We start from the raw sequence: 20086 nt of genomic DNA, 5'->3' as shown, positions 1-20086 counted from the left end.
ATCTGAACTCGGGTCTTCTGCCAGAGCAGCAGGGCTCTTAAACCACTGAACCATTTCCCCAGCCTAAAAAAAAAAAGACTTTTGTTTCCTGTACATAAATGTTTGTCTGCATCATGTATGTATGTACACCATATGAATGTGGATGGAAGGTTTCTCCTGTCCTGCCCATCCCCATGGTCCCTCAGCCACTTATAAATTAATCATTCAGAGGCTTAATATTATTTACAAACTGTATGGCCTATGGCAGGCCTCTTGCTGGCTAGCTCTTATATCTTAAATTAACCCTTTACTATTAATCTATGTATTGTCACGTGTTCGGTGGCTTCCATGTTGCTTCTTGGGCAGCCAGCTCATGTCTCTCTGACTTCTGCCTTTTTTCTTTCTGTCTCTCTCCTTGGATTTCCCGCCTGACTCTAAGCTGCCTTGCCATAAGCCAAAGAAGCTTATTTTTGGTTGTGAGCCTAGCCTTTAACGGCTGAGCCATCTCTCCAGTCCAGAAGCTTATTTTTTTTAACCAATTGGAACATCATATATTCACAGCCTACAGAAAGACATCCCCCAGAAATATGCATGTTTGGTAACGGAGGAGGCCTGAAGGAGGTCCAGGTCCAGAGCCATCTCCAGGTCCCTAAACCTACTTTTCCAGAAGTTTGTATAGTGGAAAGCTTTAGGAGACGGAGGTACTATGACCTTATGGAGCTCAGGGCTAAAATATCTCCTTCAAGAGCAGGATTAGGCCATTTTGCAGCCTCTTCTAAAACACTGCTCCTTCAAGAGCGGGGTTAGGCCATTTTGCAGCCTCTTCTGAAACACTGCTATTTCGTGGCACTAGGGAGATGGCCCAGTGGTTAAGAGATCTTTTTGCTTTTCAAGAGGGCCTGGGGTTCAGTTCCAAGAATCCACATAGTGGCTCACAAGCATCCATGTAACTTTAGTTTCAGGGGATCAGATGCCACCTTCTGACCTCTGCAGGCATACAAGTGGTGCAGATATACATTCAGGCAAATGCTCAAACATGTAAAATAAATCCATCTAAAAAAATAATTAGGGCTGGGGATTTAGCTCAGTGGTAGAGTGCTTGCCTAGCAAGTGCAAGGCCCTGGGTTCGGTCCTCAGCTACGACAAAAAAAAAAAAAAAATTAAAATACTGCTATTTCTTGTGCTTGGGTTCCTCAGCTGTGACACACCCCTACTGAGTGTGCAACATTTACCTGGGCTCACACTCCTGCTGCCTCCAGGGGCTTTAGGAAGAAAGGATCAGTGTAAACCCACATCTCATGCTGCTTGCCACATAAACAATAAAGCCCTGTCTTGACCCGATAGTCTTGTGTCTTCTTCAGCATCCACGAAACGACAGCAGGCTACCTTGTCTTACAAGCAGGATAAAGATCTTAGACCCTTCCTTGTTCTGTTTTGTGGAGTAGTTTTAAGACAAACACACAAAAAACTTCTGGCTGTATCTTTGCTGTGTATAGCTCCCCACCTGCCCAAGTGGCCGGACTTGCCATCTGTGAAGCAGTGGAGAGAATGGTGTGGGAAAGAATGCAATACGGCCCTAGGAGGCTTGAGTCCAAATTTGGGCTCTGGCTCTTCTTAGCTGGGTAACCCTGAGCACATGATTTGGTCTGCCACCTTGCTTCCTCTTAATTTTACAGGGTTCTTGCAAGGATGAGGTGAAAACACGTTAAACAGAATTGTGCCTTCCACATACTGAGAATGGGCAAAGGGGTGGGTGCATCCTACATTTTATGGCCTAGGTGTTTCAAGCAGCTGAGGACAGTTTCCTTCAGGTGATATATGGACATCCTTGATCGGGAGGATTGTTGCATTCAGTTTGAGGAGGATATTGATTTGAAACACAACCATGGGACTGGTGAAGTAGCTGATGATCTGAGTTTGGTCCTGGGAACACACCAGGGGAGGGAGAGAACTGACTCCCATACGCTGTCCTCTGACTGCCCCATGTTCACTGTGGCTGGTACATTCACACATGTGCGCACACACACGCACACACACAAATAGAAAATGTAATAAAAACCCCCACTGTTAACACATAAGGTCTCAACCCTACACAAAGAACTACAGGCATCTAAGGAATCCTGAAGTGGGGGAAACAGTCTTTCCCAGGGGAGAAAACACTAATTGGTTATCCATGGCTAATGGTCAGCCATGGAAACATACATGTAAGCAATATTATGCATTAATACAGACTGAGCAGTTTGTATTTACGTATTTAAGAATATACATGCATATACATGTATGTAACAACAATTAATAAAAAAGAGGCCATGAATTTGAAAGAGAACAGGGAGGGGTATATATGGGAAGCTTTGAAGGGAGGAAAGGGAAGGAAGAAATGATGTAACTATATTATAATCTCAAAAAAAGGGACTGTAAAGGCCATTTTGTCCATTACTGGTAAGACATCTTTCTCTAACCAACAGGGTGACCTAGTAACATTCCAGTGATGTCAGCTTCATTCAGCAAAAGACAAATAATTATATCCCTGTCAGTTGGGAGGTAAGAAATATGGGAATAGGACCCTGGATAGAGACAAACTGTCACCACAATGGGGAGCACTGGAGGGAAATAAACAGATGCCACTGACTGGTCATTGGAAACAAAGATGAATTTACTTGCCTGTCTGAAAAGAAAGGGCACATCTCTCCAGCAGAACACTCTGCTTATTGGACCTGAAGGGACCAGTTACAGCTCAAAGGGAGGAAGGACAGGAAATCCAGCAGCATGCTGAGGTCAGATCTGCTTGGCTCTGAAGGCTGAGCTTAAGTTCTCGGTAACTGCTCCCTGGACCAGTTCACTTCTTCCAAGGGCAGGCTCCACTCCCAGCGATGTCCAGGAGGCTCCAGTCAAGCTCACTGTCCCTCTGGTGGCCGAGGGGACCAGCTGCTTGAAGGAGGCCAAATCTTTGTTGAAGAGCACCAGCAGGACCTCGGTATAGGTTTATGCCAGTGACATCACAGTTACTGTCCCTTCGCTAATCTTTCAGAACCGACAGGCCAAGTTTCCACTTCTTAGGGCAAACGGCAAATAAACATACATGTGCACTTACAAAGGCAAATAAACATACATGTGCACTTACAAAGGCAAATGTCATGTAGGCAGATTATCCTTAAGAGTTACTAAAGAACAAAACATAACCAGTAAAATAACACCTGTACATGAATGTGGGCAGCACCACTACCCACAGTAGCCCAAAGGTGGACACAGCCCAAACATGGATAAACAGATCAGGCCATATACAGACAAGGCAATGTGACTGTGCCGAGCAGGCTCCAAGTGCTGGTATACAGTCCAAATGAATAAGCATCAAACATGTGCCAGGCAAAAATGTAGACACAAAATGTACAAAGTTGTACAAAACACTGTATAATTCACCTAATATAAACACCGACAACTATTAAATCCATAGTGCCACAGAGCAAACTGCAGTTGCCAGTGGCTGAGGGCAGGGGAGGATGCCTTCCTCCGTAGTGCTTAATAGGTCCAGGACTTCTTTGGAAGTGCTGAGCATGTCTTGGCAACAGACAGAGCGGCTGGCCTCACAGCTCTGCCACCGTCGTCGTTAAGTGCTAAGGTATTTATGGGAATGTCAACGTTACCTTGGCACAGGTAAACGTTTGCTACAGAATTCATCACACCTTGACTCTCTCCTAGCCTTTACCTGCTGAGCCATCTCTCCAGCCCAACACACCTCGACTCTCTAAGGGAATAAAGAAAAAAGGACAGAAGAGTTCAGTCCATTGAAACAAGGAAAACGGGAATGAGGTGATCTGGCAGAGGGTGTTAACAACGGAGGAGGAATAAACAGAATCAGGGGAAGGGCAGAGGAGGAGGACATCTCACCTAACAGCCTCAGAAGGCTGGGGCACTGCAGAAGCAGACCAGAAACCTGAGTTTTCAAGTGCTTATTTCCTTCGTCCAAGTAGCCTAGAATGTTCTAAGACATGCAAAGGGCCTCACGAGGAGAGCCACAGCAAGCCGTCCCAGATTGCCTCTTCCAGGCCAGTGGCAGGGTCTGGAGGAGAGCTGGGGTCTGCCTGAGCACCAAGTGCAGGGAAGCCTTCCAAGGGCTGGGCCGGTCCCGAACAAATCTGCTACCGACTCCCTTGCACAGGGGTGCGTGTCTAGGGGTACTCAATTTCAGGGTGACTGCCTTCCTTTGCTCCGGTCTCTTCTGGTGTTGGTTTTTCACAGTGTACTTGCAGCTCTCCCATTTCACACGCTGCACACAGGCCTTTAAACTACATTCCCCTGAAAGACATTTCTCCTGGCTCACAAGTCAATTCCTTCCGTATTTAACACAGGGAAATGATGTTGACAAAGCACCGACCTTCCATCACAGGCACAACGTGCATGAACCTCGAGGACTTCGTGCCAAGTGAGAAGGCTGCCTGATATAATAGCCACCCCATGTTTCCACACATGTGAGGTGCAGAGAGCACTCAGACTCCTGGAATTTTTTTAGTACAGGGTGGCAGCCAGGGGTGGGGACAGGAAATGGGTGATTTGATGCTGAACAGTACAGTTTCAATCCTGACAAAATGAAGTTCTAGAATGATTTTGCACAGCATTGGGATTGTACTAATACTGAGCTGTCCTTAAAATTGTTCAAACACCGAAATGTGTGTGTTTTAACCACCATTTACAAATAAGCCTCTCAACTATTGGTAACCTATTAACTTAAAGGTGTATTATTGCAATAAAAAAAGACATTAAGTTTATTTTATGTGCTTGGGAGTTTTGCTTGCACGTATATATGTATGTGCACCATGTGGGTACCTGGTGTCCATGGAGGTCAGAAGAGGGTGTCAGTTCCCCTGGAACTGGAGTTACAGATGGTTGTGAGCCACCATGTGGGTGCTGAGAACTAAACCAGGTCCTTGACCACCAAGCACCTACTTGATTTATATTTGTGCGAGAGGGACACATGCAAGTCTGTCCCTGCAGAGGCCAGAAGAGTGTCCGATTTTCTGGAGCTGGAGGTATAGACAGCTGTAAGCTGCTTGAAATGGGTGCTGGAAACCAAACTCCAGTCCTTGAAAAGGCAGCACGGGATTGGGGATTTAGCTCAGTGGTAGAGCACTCGCCTAGCTCCCCTGGGTTCGATCCTCAGCTCAAAAAAAAAAAAAAAAAAAGGAAAAAGGGCAGCAAGTGCTCTTAACCATTGAACCATTTGTCCAGCCCCGTGGCACTGCGGTTTTAATGTTTATCTAGATGACAACCTGGAATTACTGAAGCTAACAAAGTTTGGATGTGGATTCACACTGGGACACTACAATAAACATGACTTTACCCAAAGCAAAAAGCAAAACAGCCTCAGTTTTCCAAACCCCTTCCCTGTTCCTATGTAAAACTTGGCATTGAGCCTTTTATTTTTGCATTTCCAAACACCAACAATGAAATAAAAAAACGAGCAATGATTTAGCTCAATGCTGGTATTTTTAAAGAGAAGTAGACTCAGGACCTTGGGGAGGTTGGTGGATCTCCTGGTCCTCGATCACTGGGTTCACCAGCTGCACGCCGACACTCAGAGGTCTGAGGGGCTGCTCTGGACACACTCACTATGCGTGGTATGATTCTCAGCTGCACATTCTGGGTCTGAGTCTGCCCCTGGTGTACCACGGTAGCAGAGAGCTGGAAGCTCTGGGAATGAATATTCTGCCTGTGACCCTGCTGGGTGGAGCCCACCTGACATACCACAGATGTATGGGTCTGTTGAATCACTCTGGTCCCCCCAGTGTTGAGGCGACCAGTTTGCTCAATGTTAAGGTGACTGGTTTGCTGAGCTGGCAAGGACAATGGCTGTTGGTTAGACCCTTGGGAGGAAGCTGGTGGCATTGGCTGTGGCTGTGGGGGGACAGGGGCCCTGGGTGGCTGATGCTGTTTTGGAATCAATACGTATATCTGCTGTGGCTGCCTCTGCTGTGGCTGCCGTACCTGTCCCTGGGATGGCTTCTGAGGCTCTGGGCGCAAAATGACAGAGCCAGGGGGAAGCTTTACAGTTAAGGGATTTGCTGTATTGTTTATAATGAGCTGCATAGGGGGCTTCACAGGACGCCCTGATGGCCCAGGTAGCTGCTCTCTGGTTGGTAGGATAGTTTGAGTGTTTACCTCAGCAGCTGGGGCACTGGTGGGGCAGCCTAGGGCCTGGGTTGAACTACCCACCAAACTGGAAAGGTTTGACAAAGACCTTACCACATGGATCACATTCACACCAGTGCTGCTGGTGGGGTGCTGGATCTTTGGGTTGTTTTCTGATGACTTAGCATTGGGTTGGACAGGCGGAGGATGGGTGCTAACTCTGTTCCCTCCTACAGTGGTCTGCTGAACCACAGTGGCTGCCTTGGGAGCAGGTGGTATGTCTCGGCTAGCCTGTGGTCTGATGGAGCTGACAGCTGAGGAGCCCTGTCCTGTGATGGGGGCAAGTGGAACAGGTAGAGGAGTTCCACTTTCCTTCTCTAAGACTGCGGATGGCACTAAACTGGCTGTGGGCTTCTTCCCCAGGGAGGGCTGAGGAAGACAGACTGAGCTACTAGACCCCAGTGGCATCATGCCTGGACAGCTGGCTTTGCTCTGGACAGGCTCTTGGCACACATCCAATGTTTTCTTAGGCTCAGTGTTTGCCCCAGCCATGAAATCATCTGAATAATCACCCAGGGGCATGGGAGGGAGATACATCTGGCTATCACTTCTGTCCTCTGGAGGTAGAAATATGTCATCAGAGAAAAGTGGATCATTAAGGGATGCCATGATACTTGAATTCATACCCCATAGCAGATCATCATCCTCATAATCAAACATACAATCATATTTTACCTCAGAAGCTGCTGAGGCAGTTGGTTCTGCCTCATCAAAGGGCAGCGATGGCATCTCATCAACATATGCCTGCATATCCATCTCTGGAGGCACAGTCAGTTCACAGAGTCTGTGCTTCCAGGGGTCTGCTCCATCAATCCCCAGGTCCGTTGGGTCATCTGGAATTATTGTTGCCTGTTTTTTGAAAGGAGTCATTGTTGTGAGGTCAGGGGAACATGTACATCCAGATGGTGCCTCCTCTTGATCCAGAAAGGGGGACGCATGCCTCTTGAAGCATTGTTTTGTGGGGTCAGTGTTCACCTTCTGCTCATTAAACAGCAGTCTGTTGGTCGCGCAGGTGACAGCAACAGAAGGATCCAGACACAGTGGCTCTGCTGTAGCTAAGAGCAGTTGGCTCTCAAGCTCAAGTTTTTCTTCCTGGGTCCACTGACGGTTATCACCTGTTATGGACTCTACGTCACTCACTAGAGACTGCATCGTTGGACGTAAGAGAATATGCCGAGTTTGGTAAGCAAGAGAGGGCACCGTAGACGACACAGTAGGCTCTGGACCAGGCTCCTCGGGAGGGTAGATGCTGCTGCACTGCCTGAAGTCTCGGATTTCTGCTATGACACACCCATGGTGGAAAACATTCACAGGAGACTTTTCCAGGACATCAATCAGAAAAGAAGGTAACTCTTCAGCATCCAAATATTCAAGCAGTTTCTCTACTTCATAAGGCAACTGAAAGGTCTCTGAAAATGACCCACTTTTGTCCTTGAGCATGAGAGAATAGCCCTGATTTTCTGGGTACAGGTTAACCACTAGACATGGCAACGCCTCTCTCTTCATCAGCTTCTCTAGCAAGTTGACATTGCTTCGAAGGCCCTCTGCCTCAGGCTCTTTTTCACATTCCTCAACATAAATGTCAAACAGTTTTTCCTGAAGAGATTTTTCCCCACTAGATGCAGGTCTCGCTGGAGGGGGTTGCTGCTGGACAGTCTCAATAATATCATCTGCCCACTCCAAAGCTTCCTGTAAAGTTTGTTCCATCATAAAAGAAAACAGGGGAGCCCTTAAAGAAAAACAAAACGTGTTGGTGGAGAAGTAGAAATCATAACAGTTCTGTTAACTGTCCTGCAAAACTCTACAACTTGGTATAGGAGCATATGGGCCTGAATTTAATAAGGACCCCAAGAAACCCGCCTTCCTGCATTGTATTCTGGGCGCTTAGGCACCGGCAAAGCCAGTCTAGGTTGCACCATGAGTTTTCGACGTAACCACAAAGCCAAGCCAAAGGAACCAAGAGCTACATTAAACTTTTCAAAGTGGGGTCCCCCCCCCCCCGGCAGGGTTTCTCTGTGCAGCCCTGGCTGTCCTGGAACTCACTCTGTAGCCCAGGCTGGCCTCCAACTCAGAGATCCGCCTGTTTCTGCCTCCTGAGTGCTGAGATTAAAGCTGTATGCCACCACCGCCCGGCTTTTAATAGTACCCATACCTCCTGGCTTTTAAAAGCACCCATAAGACTCAGCTTTTAAAAGCACCCGTACCCCCTGACTTTTAAAAACACCCATAAAAAACATAAAAAATAAATAAAAAAAAAAAAAGCACCCATACGGCCCAGTTTTTAACAGCACCCTTACCACCCCACTTTTTTTTTTTTTTTGGATTTTCGAGACAGGGTTTCTCTATGTAGCTTTGCGCCTTTCCTGGATCTCGCTCGGTAGCCCAGGCTGGCCTCGAACTTTAACAGCACCCGTACCGCCCGACTTTTTTTTGTTTGTTGGTTGGTTTTTTTTTTTTTTCTGAGACAGGGTTTTTCTGTGTAGCTTTGCGCCTTTCCTGGATCTCGCTCGGTAGCCCAGGCTGGCCTCGAACTTTAAAAGCATCCATACTGCCCGACTTTTAAAAGCACTCGTAACGCCTGACTTTTAAAAGCACCCATAAAAAACATAAAAAAAAAAACACCCCAAAACCATAAAACAAAAGCACCCATATGGCCGGCTTTTTTTTTTTCTCTGTGAAGTCCTGGCTGTCCTGGAACTCGCTCTGTAGCCCAGGCTGGCCTCGAACTCACAGAGCTCCACCTGCCTTTGCCTCCCGAGTGCTGGGACTAATGCCGCCACCACCGCCCGGCTCAAACCACCCCCAGCTTTTAAAAACACCATAACGGCCGACTTTTAAAAACACCCTAACGGCCGACTTTTAAAAGTACCATAACGGCCGACTTTGAAAAACACCCATACCTTTGGAGCTCACTGCTGGTGTGTCCACTCTGGGCTGGAAGTGGTCGCGCAGGCCTGAGGATCTGCCTCGCTCTTGCAGGTCGTCCTCCACGTCGTCGTCGCCTTCGTGCGCCGCTTGCTCGCGGCTCACGCTCCTTATAAAGCCTTCTGGGGGAGGAGGGTCCCTTTTCAAACTTCCTTTCCAGGGGACACCCCACTTCCGCTGGAGAGGCGGGAAGATTTTGGGGGCGGTCTCCTGCTGTCTTGAAAGACACGCATGCGAAGCTTGAGCAAGTAGCAAATTTTTTGTTACGTAGTTTCAGCATCCACCATTTTACACCGGAGTTCAGCCTGCAGAGTCATCGTGTACCATTTTATTTGTCTGGGTGGGTCCTTCAAAAACTGATCTACGGGTTGCAGAGGCAGGCATATCTCTGGGAGTTCGAGGCCAACCTGGCTTACATAGCCAGTTGAAGCCAGCCAGGGCTACATAGTGAGATTGTGTCTTGTCTTGTCTTTTTTCTTTTCTTTTCTTTTCCTTTTCTCTTCTCTTCTCTCTTTTCTCACCTCCTTTTTGTTTTTGCTTTTTGACACAGGGTCTCTCTGTGCAGCTCTGGCTGTCTTGGAATTCATTCTGTAGTTCAGGCTGGCCTCGAACTCAGAGACCCAGCTGCATCTTCCTCTGGAGTGCAGGCACTAAAGGCATGCGCTACTACCACCACTCAGTGAGACTGTGTCTGTTAAAAAAATCTGTATTTGGAATCTCTTGTCTCCAGTATTTAGGCTGTTCCTGGTTCCCATCACTTGCCCTGCAGTAACATAACATTCTTATTCACAACGACTTACCTTTGATTTCCCTATGTGTTTCTAATATTTCTTTGCTTTCTATTTTTATTTTTATTTTTCTGAGACAGGGTTTCTCTGTGTAGCTTTGCGCCTTTCCTGGAACTCGCTCTGTAGACCAGGCTAGCTTCGAACTCACAGAGATCCGCCTGCCTCTACCTCCTGAGTGCTGGGATTAAAGGCGTGCGCCACCACCGCCCCGCTAGTATTAATTTTTGTACTGGTGTTTTGCCCACGAGTTTGTTTTTGTACGACACAGGTGCAGTATCCTCAGAGGCCAGAAGAAAGTGTCAGATCCCCGTGGGACTGGAGTTCCAGAGGGCTGTGAGTGGTCATGTGCGTGCTGGTACTGGAACCCAGGTCTTCCGGAAGAGCAAGCAGTGCTCTTAACTTCTGAGCCATCTCTCCAACCCTCTTCTCTTTAAAAACAGATTTACTTTATTATTTGTTCATTCACACATACAAACACATGCCTTCGGAGGAGGGGGTTGGTCGGATGCTTTGGAGCTGGGGTTACAGGCAGCTGTGAGTCACCTGACACGGTGCTAGGACCCGAACTCAGGTCCTCTGGAAGAGCAGCAAGTGCTCTTGACCACTGTGCCGTCTCTCCAGCCCTGAATTGGCGTTTTTAGAAATTCTTCAAATGTGCTGGTGCCCCTCTCACGGTTTTTTGTCTTTTTTAAATTTTTAAAAATTTTTATATACGTTGATGTTTTGCCTGCACGTATGTCTGTGTGATGGTGTCGGATCCCCTGGAACTGGAGTTACAGACAGCTGTGAGCTGCCATGTGGGTGCTGGGAATGGAACCTGGGTCCTCTGGAAAAGCAGCCTGTGCTCTTAATCACTAAGGCATATCTCCAGCCCCAGCTTCTCTCTTCTCTTTTCCTTCTTTCTTTCTTTTTTTTTTTTTTGATGATGAATTTCTTTGACTATTTATAGAATCTTTTCCAGTCCTTTTGTTGCACTGAAATTTGCCAGTCCTTTTGACAGCCGTTTAGAAGATTCTCCAATGTTTAGATTTACATACAGCAATGACACATATTCACAGTGATTACGTATAATGACAAGAATCCATAGGTTTGTGAGGCCTGGAGAGATGGCTCAGAGGTTAAGAGCACTGACTGCTCTTCCAGAGGAGCCAGGTTCAATTCCCAGCAACCACATGGTGGCGAAGCCCCAGAGGTACACAGATTTGTAATAAATGCTTTCTGTTTGTTTGCTTTGTTTTGTTTGTGAGGCAGGGACTCACTGTGCAGTCCTGGCAATCAATATGTAGACCAGGCTGACCTCAAACACAGAGATCTGCTTATCACTGTCTGAGTTCTGTGCTATCAGGTTCAGATAAAGGCTTTAAAAAATATCAGTAGTAATTGTGATTGTTACATGCCATCATAAATATATTTGGTTGGATTAAAAGTTCTTTGTCTGAGCACACTAGAGCTGACAATGCTGTGTGTGTCTGTGTGTGTGTGGGTTGCACAGGTGAGCCATCCCCGAGGGTATGAGAGCAGGAGAAGTGATTCTGCTGCCCCCCAGGCCCTACAGCAATCTGGAGAGAGGCCCCTGCACCTTGCTTGGGAAGAACAGTAGAGCTGGCCCTGGTGGTGTGAATGTGGTTGACCCAGATTTGAGGGCCCAAGAGCAGGAGAACTGGCCCCTCTCCTTGCTGCAGGCTGCCTTGGGTGAGCTAGCTGAGGCAGTGCTGGAGAGTTTGCCCACATAGTTACCATGAGGGAAAGCTGGCAGGCTGACCAACCCAGCTACCACCCAGGCCCAGAACCAGGGCTGTGAGTTAGCCCACCCCAACATCCACCTCATTTATGAACTGCTGGAGCATGTGAAGGGGTCGGACCTTCAGATCCCAAGATGCGAGATCTCCATGACACAGGACAACAACAGGATATCCAAGAGGAGCCCCAGGGAGAAGCCAGTCCCCATAGTATAACAGAAGCCAGAGGCCTCGAGCCAGACCAATGACTCATAGCGATGAGCACTTGCAAGCAAAGATGTATGGACTAAAGGGTAAACTGTGTGACTCACTGGGCCACACTGCAGCTTCCATAGGGGGTTTTATTTGTTTGTTTTGGTGTCTTTTGGTTTTACTTTTAAATTTTGTTTTGTTGGGTGGGGGGAGGGGTTTCAAGAGCAGAGGGCAGAAGCAAGGAGACAGGAAGATGAGTGGGATGGGATGTATGATGTGAAATCCATTAAAAAATCAGGAAAATGTAACAAAAAAAAGGTGGGGCCATCAAGATGCCACACAAGCCTAATACTGCCCTGAGTTCAACCCTTAGCATCCATATAAAGATGGAAGGAGAGAGCAGGCTCCACAAAGTTGTTCCCCAGCCTCTACATGCATGTCATAGCACACACACACACACACACACACACACACACACAAATAAAAATGAAGAAAAAATTGCTCTGTTTCTTGTGATAAGTAACCATACCCAAGGTCATAATGTCTCACTCTGCATTATCTCCACCCACCATGGGAGCTGTCCTATGCTTTGTGTGATGTTTATAAGCATGCTTCATCTCTACCCAATGGATGCCAGTAGCAGCCTTCTGCGTTTTATGACAGCCAAATATATTTATAGACATTTCCCAAATGTTCCTGGGGGACAAAAATCATCTGTGGCTGTGAGTCACCCCTCTAATATGGCAGTAGTCCCCAGCCACATAACCCTTTACAAACTGCACATAGTGCAGATGATAGGTGTGCTTCTTATTTTATTTTATTTTTATTCTAATTGTTCTTGCTAATATTCTAAAACTTACCATTTTTCTTAATTACTGGAGTCTTTGGTCAGATGGAAACAAAAACATCACCAAATCTTTAGAAAGTGTATTAAAAATAGAATGTTTGATTTGTCTGCTTTGGAACCAATCTAGAAGCATCCCCCAATTTTCCAGGTTTATCCAGCAGCTGAGATCGTTTGTTCATTTCAGTCCTTTACTATTCACTCTGTGTTTGCTCTTTCAGCATAAAACAAATTTTCCCATGGGTTCTTCTTCAAAATCCTGTGCCAGTTTTCAATGCCTTTAAAATATATGTATTAAATCAGCTTTAAAATATATAAGTTTTACCAATTTGTTGAGAATGTAATACAATGAATTTTGATCATATCAATGACACTTGTCACCCCCCAACTCCTCCTAGATCACCCCCTCCTCCCTCCAACTTTATGTCTTTTTTCTTAAATGACCTGCTGAGTACATTTGAGCTGCCCATATACACCTGAGTGTGGGGCCATCCATTGAGGCATGACTGACCTATCAGGGGCCACACCCTTGAAGAAACGATTCTCCTTCCCCCAGCAGCCATCAACTGTTCATAGATCCTCACAGGTGGAGGCTTGTTAAGTCCCTACCCTTTTCATTATTCAGCCTTTTTTGTATTTAAATATATTAGTTATTCATTTTTTTTTTCATTTTACCTATCAACCCCAGTCTGGCATACCAAGTTGAAGGAGAGCCTAGTCAGCTGGTTTTTAATTGATGACTTCCTACCTTAAGTACTGTTTTTTTCCCCTTGAGAGAGGGTGCCCAGGCTGGCCTGGGGGTTCTGAGTCTCCTGCTTCAGACTCAAGAGGGCTTGGATCATTGGCCTGCACCTTCATGTCTACCTGCACTTTCTCTCCCCGTCTCCCTTTCTTCTGTCTGGGTTGCTCGAGACAGACTTTCACAATGTAGGCCGGGCTGGCCTGGAATTCACTATGTCACTTGCTCTGGCCTTGAACTCATGGCAATTCTCTAGCCTTGGCCTCCAAAGGCTGCGATTACAAATGTGAGACACCACATCTGGCACTTTTTATTTTTAATATTAGATCATTCTTTATCTAGTATTTTTACTGATTTTTTTTTCTCTGCTAGCCCTTAATGCTTCATTTCCTCTCATGGCTTTAAGATCACATATACATTAATGTTAATCTATATGTTGATAACTTTGATGATGTCATTAGTCTTATGCAAAGCTTTACCTGTACAGTTATGGCTTGCCAGTTTCTATCTCTAGCCTGGACTACATACTACTCACAGCATCGAGATTCCTATTCAAACTCTTTAGCTGGATGCTGAACAGCAAGTCTAAATTTCACCCACTGAAACTGAACTCCTGACCACAACTTGCTCCTTTGGTAGTGCATCGGCGATGTTTCAACAAGGACTGGAACCATTGTGGGTGCTATGGAACAACATATTTATTTATAGGAAACAGGCTCCATTCAATCATGGGAGAAGCTAGGGAAGTGAGGTGTGGGAGAAATAGTTGGAGGCTAAGAACAGAGTCATTTTCCACCAGGAATCACTAAGGGAAGCTGCTGGAATCTATGGAAGGCTGTTGCTTCTTTCTCAGAGAGTGAACCTGATTCCATGGCAGGTTATCAGTGCAAAAACAATCTGAAAGAAAAGCGGGGCACAAAGCAGAAGAAATCAAGGATCACCAGGAGTATACAAGGTTTACCCGGGACCAGTGAGGACAAGCCTGTCTGCTCTTACTGCCTTGAACCTTGATGATAGAGGTAACCTATAGAAGGGTCTAACTCCCTTCTCATTGAGCTGTACAGAAGCCTGGCCCTGGATACAGGAAAGCTGAGAGAAGAGATCCAGTGGGGGCTGAGGTTCCAGCTATTGCTTACCCCTGCCCCATATCACCACTGGAGACTGTTAACGGGGTGAGGTATCAGGTCAGCAGCAATGTGTGTGAGCTGCAGTGGCGCCTGATGCCTGACACAGACCTTTAAGGTATAGTGGCTGATGCTCCAGTTCTGCTCTCCAGATCTCATTGGTGTTTATTCTGAGCACCCCTAACCTAGAACTGTAGCACGCTCTGAGGCTATCAGAGGGCAGATCTAGAGGAAAAGAACTAAGGGAATGGTCCTGTGTAAGGTAACCTAGTATACAATTGTCCAAGGAGTATCCCATCTCAGGAAATGGCAAGTCTGTCATGCTAGTTGTTCAGGTCAGAAAGCTAGGAGTCAGGAATCTTATTTAGTAAAATGTCTGCTCATGAATTTTGTTCATTTTAAATAGGACTGTTCATTTTCTTATAGTTGAACTTAATAGCTGGTTGCATATTGAGAATAACAGTCCTTTGTCAGTGAAGGTCCCTGTTCATTTTGTCAAAACCTCTGAATGGCAGATATTCTAAACATTAAACAAAAATAAATTTGTTCATTTATGAATACCCTTCCAGCTATGGAGATAACCATATTAGTCAAATAGAATTTTGATTTTTACAGGGGACCGATGGTAAATCAGCTAATATCAAAGCTATTTTCTTTGTACAACTTTAAACAAAAAGAATACTCTGCAAAAAATAAGCAAATTCACGTCATTTACAGATGACCATACTGGCTGAGAGCTGATTTTGCCCAGGGTTGTTTCACGACTAATAGTGTTATTTAGTTTTGGTCCCTTGGTTTTCTCTAAGATCCTTTTATGGGAAATAGTAGGTCATAAAACAGAACATGTATACGAAAATGAAATTTTCTTGTCTCATGAGAAAAACACATTTCTCTAAGAACTCATAGGTGAAAGAAGATATTTGGCTGCTCCATAAATCATTTTAGTCATTTTCTGTCCCAGAAAAGGAAGATGGACCCAAAGGAAATCAGTTTTACAAAATGTGTTCACTCTTTTCTTGATCAGAGGTATGCATTTCCTGTTTTGATGCTTTCCATAGAGGATTAAAAGTTGAGCTCATGGCCTGCGTTGGTTTTTCCTATTAAAAAAAGAAAGAAAAAAGAAAAGAATAATTCAAGACATAGTTTAGGAGTTTCATCTGTGAGTCCCACATGAAGGTCCCTTTGAGTTTGTGAGGTCTTGCATGCTCACTACTATTGCCAACAGTTTCTGACAGGTTGTCTGTAGGACCCACATCTGTAATGGTGGTAGTAGACACAAGGGGGTAGAGGCCCTCTCCATGATGGCAGGGCCAAATGAAGCTGTCATGTTGGGCTTTGGGTGGGATTTATTCCTCAAATAAGTCATCTTTATATCAGTGAAGATAGATGACTGTGGCTCATTTATTTTCTCTCTCAAGATTTCTTGAAAAATTTGAAACTATTTCCTGGTGGTTGCTAAGGGCAAAAAAATATGTTCATTTGTCATGTAAGTGGTTTTTGCTTGAATGAAATACAAGGTAAGGGGTTGGGGATTTAGCTCAGTGGCAGAGCGCTTGCCTAGCAAGCGCAAGGCCCTGGGTTGGTCCTCAGCTAAAAAAAAAAAAAAAGAAATACAAGGTCTGGAGAGAGAGCTCAGTGGTTAAGAGCCCTTGCTGCTCTTTCAGAGGACCCCAGTTCGATTCCCAGTACTCAGGCAGCCTGTAACTATAGCTCCAAGAGATCCTACACCCTCTCCTAATCTCCATGGGCACCCACACTCCACATTTCATGTGGTAGACACAGACACACACTGACACACAAAATAGAAACACATCTTTAAATCTAAAAAAAGGAGAATATTGGGGAATGAATTACTTTGTTTTTCCCATAGCCCTAGTAGAGAGAGATCCAGATGAGAAAACTCTATGGGGATGGTAGTTAGCCAAAATTTTGAGACTTATGGGAAAATGGGGAGGCAAGAATTGGGCTTGAGAGCATGGAGGTTACCATGGGAGAACTAGAATTGCCTAGAGTTACGCAGACATGTCCTCAGAAGCATTGTCAGACTTGCAGAGATGATCTCGAGGGATGCTATGGGAATGCTCTTGTGCTTGTATCATCCAGGTGTACAAACCTGCAAGTCCCTGGTTTGTTTTGTACTTCCTAACATCTGTTCAGCATGGCTTAAAACCAAAGAGCATGACCAGGAGGAGCCTGGTCATTTCTCACGTCCAAGTGGAAGGGCAGCAGCAGGAGACCTACCTCTCAGACCTAGTACCTCAGCTCATGCTACTTTCTTAGCTCAGTTGTCATGCCTACGTGCCACATCAACAAAATAATCAGTTCTGCAGACAGAGCCTGAGGACGTCCTTGGGACCTCATCTGTTGGACAGCCCTCCAGGGCTCTTCCTGTTTTAACCGGTCTAAGAGCAAAGTGAACACCCTAGGGGGAAAGGCTGAAATTCCAAAACCATGCAAAGGGCATCCCACAGGCCACTCTGACTACAGGTCTTAGGCAACAGCTTCTTGCCTGATTACAGGGGTCTTGCTCAACAGCACCTCTTCTCTGGCTTGATATATGAGAGCTGGAGTCAGAAGTTTTCAACTAGGGGCTCTGTGAACAGATTCCAGAAGGTCTTTTTTGAGATCTTGGGGTTTTAATTACTTTGTTTTATGAGTGCACAGGGCAGGAGGTGAGAAACCACAGGGTATCTGAGGAGAGGAAGAAAGAGAACCCCACTGAGAGACACAAAACATGATCCTATGGAGGCAGGAAGACACATTTCACTTACCTCACTACTTCCTCATTATACGGAAGGAAAACCGCCACCCAGGAAAAGGCCATGTGCCATGTGGAATGTGGGATGGTGGGACAAAATAAGTCAGCTGGCCAGACCCACAGTCTATGGCAAAATGGCAACCCCTGGGAAACCATCAAATGAACAGGAAATCAAGTCATTAAATCTGCTTCCTCAAGCTTGAAGATCAGATGCCATGTTCCAGCCATTTCCTTCTGTAGTTTTTCTGATGGTGTGATACTCCAAGGACCTGTGGATGATTAAAGAATGAAAAGGTCAGATGACAGGTTAGCCCATCCAAACTGGGCAATTCAGGATCAGCACAGGTCCCCATTGCTACTGTTCAGTCTGCCCAGCCACCCAGTAAACAGGCGAATTTCCTTTGGAAATTCAGAGCCTTAGCATCCAGGGTGGTGAAAAGTGTCCTGGAATTTGAGCGGTGATCTCTTCAGTGAGTATATCCATCCCTGCCTATTTGTATTTTTACCTCGTTCATGTTTATGGGTCTTTGTGATCCTGGAGAGTGACCTCAGTGTTGTTAGTGAGGGGCAGATTTGCATTTTTTTTTCATTAATCAGAATTTTCTCCTGAGTCACAGCAGATGATTTACTGTCAGTAAGGGCCTTAAGCTCCTAACAGTGGGTCCTCCATAAATAGAAGCTGTATGTCACATAAGATGGGTACTGCCTCCTTGTAGAAACACTAATCAAAATCCTTCTGTTTGATGATGCTTGGCATCATCCTCTGAAGCAGGGGCTATTCGCTGAAGTCACCTGGGGAGATTTTAAAAAAAAAATAGCAGCATGCAGTCTCCAGAAATTCTGCTTCATAAACCTGTGCTGGTGACTAGATAATGGTCACTTTCAAAATCTTCCCAGGGGATTCTATCTAATATGCTAATACAGTTGAAAATCCACCTTAGGTATCAGCCATACCATGAACATGTCCAGTCTTGTCTGATCTTGAAAGCTAAGCAGGGTTAGCCCTGCTTTTAGTGCTTGGATGAGAGAAACAACCTGAATAGTTTCGTTGTTTTCCTAGTTCCGTTAGCCTGTTCTAGACCAAGCTAGAGCACATTTCTTTATTCAGTGTGTGTGTGTGTGTGTGTGTGTGTGTGTGTGTGTGTGTGTGTGTGTTGGGTCTTCATGTGCCACTGTTTGTGTGTGAGTTCAGAGGTTCTCTCCTTCCAATACGTGGGTCCAGGGATTGAACTCAGGTTATCATGTGGCAAGAGCCTATCCCTGCTGAGCTATCTTACCAGGCTAAACTAGATCTAATGGCAGTAAAACTTGTAATCCCAGCACTTGGGAAAACTGAGGTTGGAAGATGAAGAGTTCAAGGCTATCCTGGGCCGCACAGCAAGACCTCATTTAAAAAAAAAAAAAAAAGACTGGGAGATGGTGCAGTGCCTAAAAATGTTTGCCATGCAAGCATGAGGACCCAAGTTTGAATCTCCAGAACCCATAGAGAAGCAAGATATGGTAACAGGAACACCTGTGACCCCTGTACTCCTAAAGGGTGATGAGAGGCAGAGAAAGAACTCCCAGAAGCTTGAGGGCCAGCTAGCCTGGCATATGAAACAGAAAAACAACAGACGCCCTGTCTCAAGCAAGGTGGAAAGCAGAGACCGACACCTAAACACCCAAGGGATGCTCTCTGACCTCCACATGGATGCTGTGCTATACGCGAGCCTACAATTCTCTCTCATTCTCTCTCTCTCTCTCTCTCTCTCTCTCTCTCTCTCTCTCTCTCTCTCCTCTCTCTCTCTCTCTTTCTCACTCCCAACATAGTCTCTCCTTCTCCCACATATTCCCTCCCCCAAATCTTAGAACTCTCTCTCTCTCTCTCTCTCTCTCTCTCTCTCTCTCTCTCTCTTAAAGAAATCATTTCTTCTTAATGGAGTATTTCATTCAGACCACATCCTCTTTTGGCTGCTTCTCTGACAACAGTTTAGTCCCCACTTTTCAAGAATGTTACAATTGACTGTACTGAGTGAACAGGAGCCGCAGACCAGGCCTTTCGAAACAGTAAAACAACAAACAGCAAAACCCCCAAAGCAGCCTCTCCTTTCTTAGCATCCAAATTCCACCTTTCAACTGTAGACACCCAGAGCCTGGGTGCACTGCAAACACCCAAACCTAGCATATCAGAAATGAAGCACAGCTGTCCCCACACACTCCAGTGCGAGCATCTGATCACCGGCCTCTTCTGGTTTTTCGAGACAGGGTTTCTCTGTGTAGCTTTGCGCCTTTCCTGGAACTCACTCTGTAGCCCAGGCTGGTGTGGAATTCACAGATCTGCCTGCCTCTGCCTCCCTGAGTGCTGGGATTAAAGGCTTGGGCCACCACCACCCGGTGCACCAGCATTCTTAAAGGAAGGTGTTTTGGCCTCTACTTAATTTCCCAAAGAGGTCTAAAATCTACCAAAAGGGATACAATAGGTCAACATAAATCAGTTTACTCACAAGAGGCTTTCTGAAGTAACGGCTTTTGACTGTTGAGAAACTCCATATTATTTCAAGGTAGTAAAATCCAGGGCAGGAAAGAAGACAGTTCAGCAGTGGCCTAGTGCAGGGGGGGCAGGCTTGTGTCGGGGGCAGGCACGTATACACATCTCTTTTCTTCAGGGTACATGGCAAGCCGCCAAGACCCCTGATCATCAAAAGAAGTTATTTGCTATATTACAGTGCATAGAACAGGAGAGGGGAAGAAGCTTTAGTGGAGGGCTACTGAAAGACGTTCATTGTGTAGAAAGTCCGGTGGCTAAGCAAATGTGCGGCGCCTGGGGCCGTGGCCT

At 45.8% G+C, this 20086-nt stretch overlaps 1 protein-coding gene across 1 annotated transcript; it reads right to left on the bottom strand.

Moving 5' to 3' along the window:
• Positions 1-5478: 5478 nt before the first annotated feature.
• LOC118574712 (transcription factor SPT20 homolog) lies at positions 5479-7878 on the bottom strand. Its single transcript, XM_036175629.1, has one exon. The coding sequence runs from the start codon at positions 7870-7872 to the stop codon at positions 5479-5481; it is 2394 nt and encodes a 797-aa protein (XP_036031522.1). The 5' UTR covers positions 7873-7878.
• Between the last annotated feature and the right edge of the window lie 12208 nt (positions 7879-20086).

This window comes from Onychomys torridus, chromosome X, assembly GCF_903995425.1.
Source record: "Onychomys torridus chromosome X, mOncTor1.1, whole genome shotgun sequence".
Lineage (NCBI taxonomy): Eukaryota > Metazoa > Chordata > Mammalia > Rodentia > Cricetidae > Onychomys > Onychomys torridus.
Note: the sequence above shows the minus strand (reverse complement) of the source record. Positions and strands in the feature narration are given on the sequence as shown.

What these genes read in the sequence shown, in the direction of transcription:
- LOC118574712 (XM_036175629.1), bottom strand. Translation starts at nt 7,872, where the DNA reads ATGATGGAACAAACTTTACAGGAAGCTTTGGAGTGGGCAGATGATATT.